The following is a 1,594-nucleotide window of genomic DNA, read 5'->3' on the forward strand; positions in this document are numbered from 1 at the left end:
CAGTCTTGTCTCCCTTGGGACCTTCTGGCCTAGCACTCATATTATCACAATGTGTGATCTGTGGTTTTCCAGTACAACATTATTTCTGCCACTTATGTGAACTGTAGCACTGTGAATAGCATTGGATTGTTGGAAGATGTCATGATATTGATTTTGTGTTTGGGTACAGGAGCTTTGATACAACTCTGCAGACTCCACTAAATTTGATTATATTATTTATGGATTTTGTGAAATAAGTTTTTGAAAAATATTTTATGTATGGCATTTTTAACTTCCTTATTTCTTAAACTATATATCAAAGGATTCAGTGTAGGTGTCACTGCTAGGTAAAGGACTGAAAATATTTGGTCAAGATCCTCTGAGTGATCTGATGATGGTATCATATACATACACAGCAAAGTCCCATAAAAAATTAAAAGGATGGTAAGGTGAGAGGTACAAGTAGAGAAAGCTTTTTTCCTTTGACCAATGGAACTTAAGCATAAAATATTTGCTAAAATTTTACTGTAGGACATCAAAATGAGCAAAAACGGACACAGGCCCATCAAGAAAGACTCCACCAATATCATTGTTTGAAATTCTTGGATATCACCACAAGAAATCTTTGTCAATGTTTTAATGTCACAAAATATTTGTTTGATCTGTGTGGATCTGCAAAAGGACAAACGTGATGCAAATACTGTTACAAAAAGGGAATTAAAAAATCCAGAGGCCCAACAACCTGCTGCAAGTAGGGCACACCTTCTCTTCTCCATGAGTAGCACGTAATGTAATGGGAAGCAGATTGCAACATAACGATCATACGACATTATGGTCAACAGCCAAATTTCTGTGCAAGCAAAGGCAGCGAAAAAGTACAATTGGGTAAAACAAGCAGTAAATGAAACCCTATTATTTCCGGTAATAATAATGTTCATTAGATTCGGAAGTACAACTGAAATGTATAGCACATCTACAAAGGAGAGGTTGCGTAGGAAAAAATACATAGGTTTCTGCAGATGAAGATCCATAAAAAGTATCGCAATTATTAACATGTTCCAAAGTAGACATATGAGATAGAGAAAAAGAAATGTGGGAAATAAAAAAAATTTTGGACCAGAAACTTCAGAGAAGGCTATTAAATAAAAGTCAATAATATCTGTGATGTTCTCCATCAATTATCCTGAAGGCACAACTCTCTAGAATGGTGGTTCCCAACAAAGGTTCTGTGGACCCTTGGGGTTCTCTGGTACCTATCAAGGGTTCTCCAGAAGTCCGCAACAAACTGAAAGTTGGAGATTTTTAGTAAAAAGTGTAAATATCAATATAAAATTCTAAATATAAAGCAACATAATATTAGATAGTAGGTGTAATAGAAATACAGAGCAAGTAACATTGAGAAAAATTGACAACACCAGATTTTCCAAAATAGGTGTCCCCAACAGTCTGGAGAAAAGTGTTCATGTTATTGTTAAAATAGATCTCCAACCATTACCAATAACTAGAGATTTTGGAAGAAAGACAATGAATTTGATCAAATATACTATATATATTTTCCTTTGATTTTAAGAGCGGTTTATGGACCTTTGGGCAATATGTATGCCCCCCTATGCTG

The 1,594-nt window shown here is 35.0% G+C and overlaps 1 protein-coding gene across 1 annotated transcript; it reads right to left on the reverse strand.

Annotated features, from left to right (window-relative positions):
- Window positions 1-212: 212 nt before the first annotated feature.
- LOC142750533 (olfactory receptor 1G1-like) lies at window positions 213-1,154 on the reverse strand. The gene has a single exon (XM_075859536.1). It carries the CDS (start codon window positions 1,152-1,154, stop codon window positions 213-215), a length of 942 nt encoding a protein of 313 aa, XP_075715651.1.
- Window positions 1,155-1,594: the final 440 nt, after the last annotated feature.

The sequence above is a fragment of the Rhinoderma darwinii genome, chromosome 3 (assembly GCF_050947455.1).
Source record: "Rhinoderma darwinii isolate aRhiDar2 chromosome 3, aRhiDar2.hap1, whole genome shotgun sequence".
Lineage (NCBI taxonomy): Eukaryota > Metazoa > Chordata > Amphibia > Anura > Rhinodermatidae > Rhinoderma > Rhinoderma darwinii.

Excerpts from the sequence above, each read along its gene's own strand:
- LOC142750533 (XM_075859536.1), bottom strand. The coding sequence starts at position 1,154 with ATGGAGAACATCACAGATATTATTGACTTTTATTTAATAGCCTTCTCT.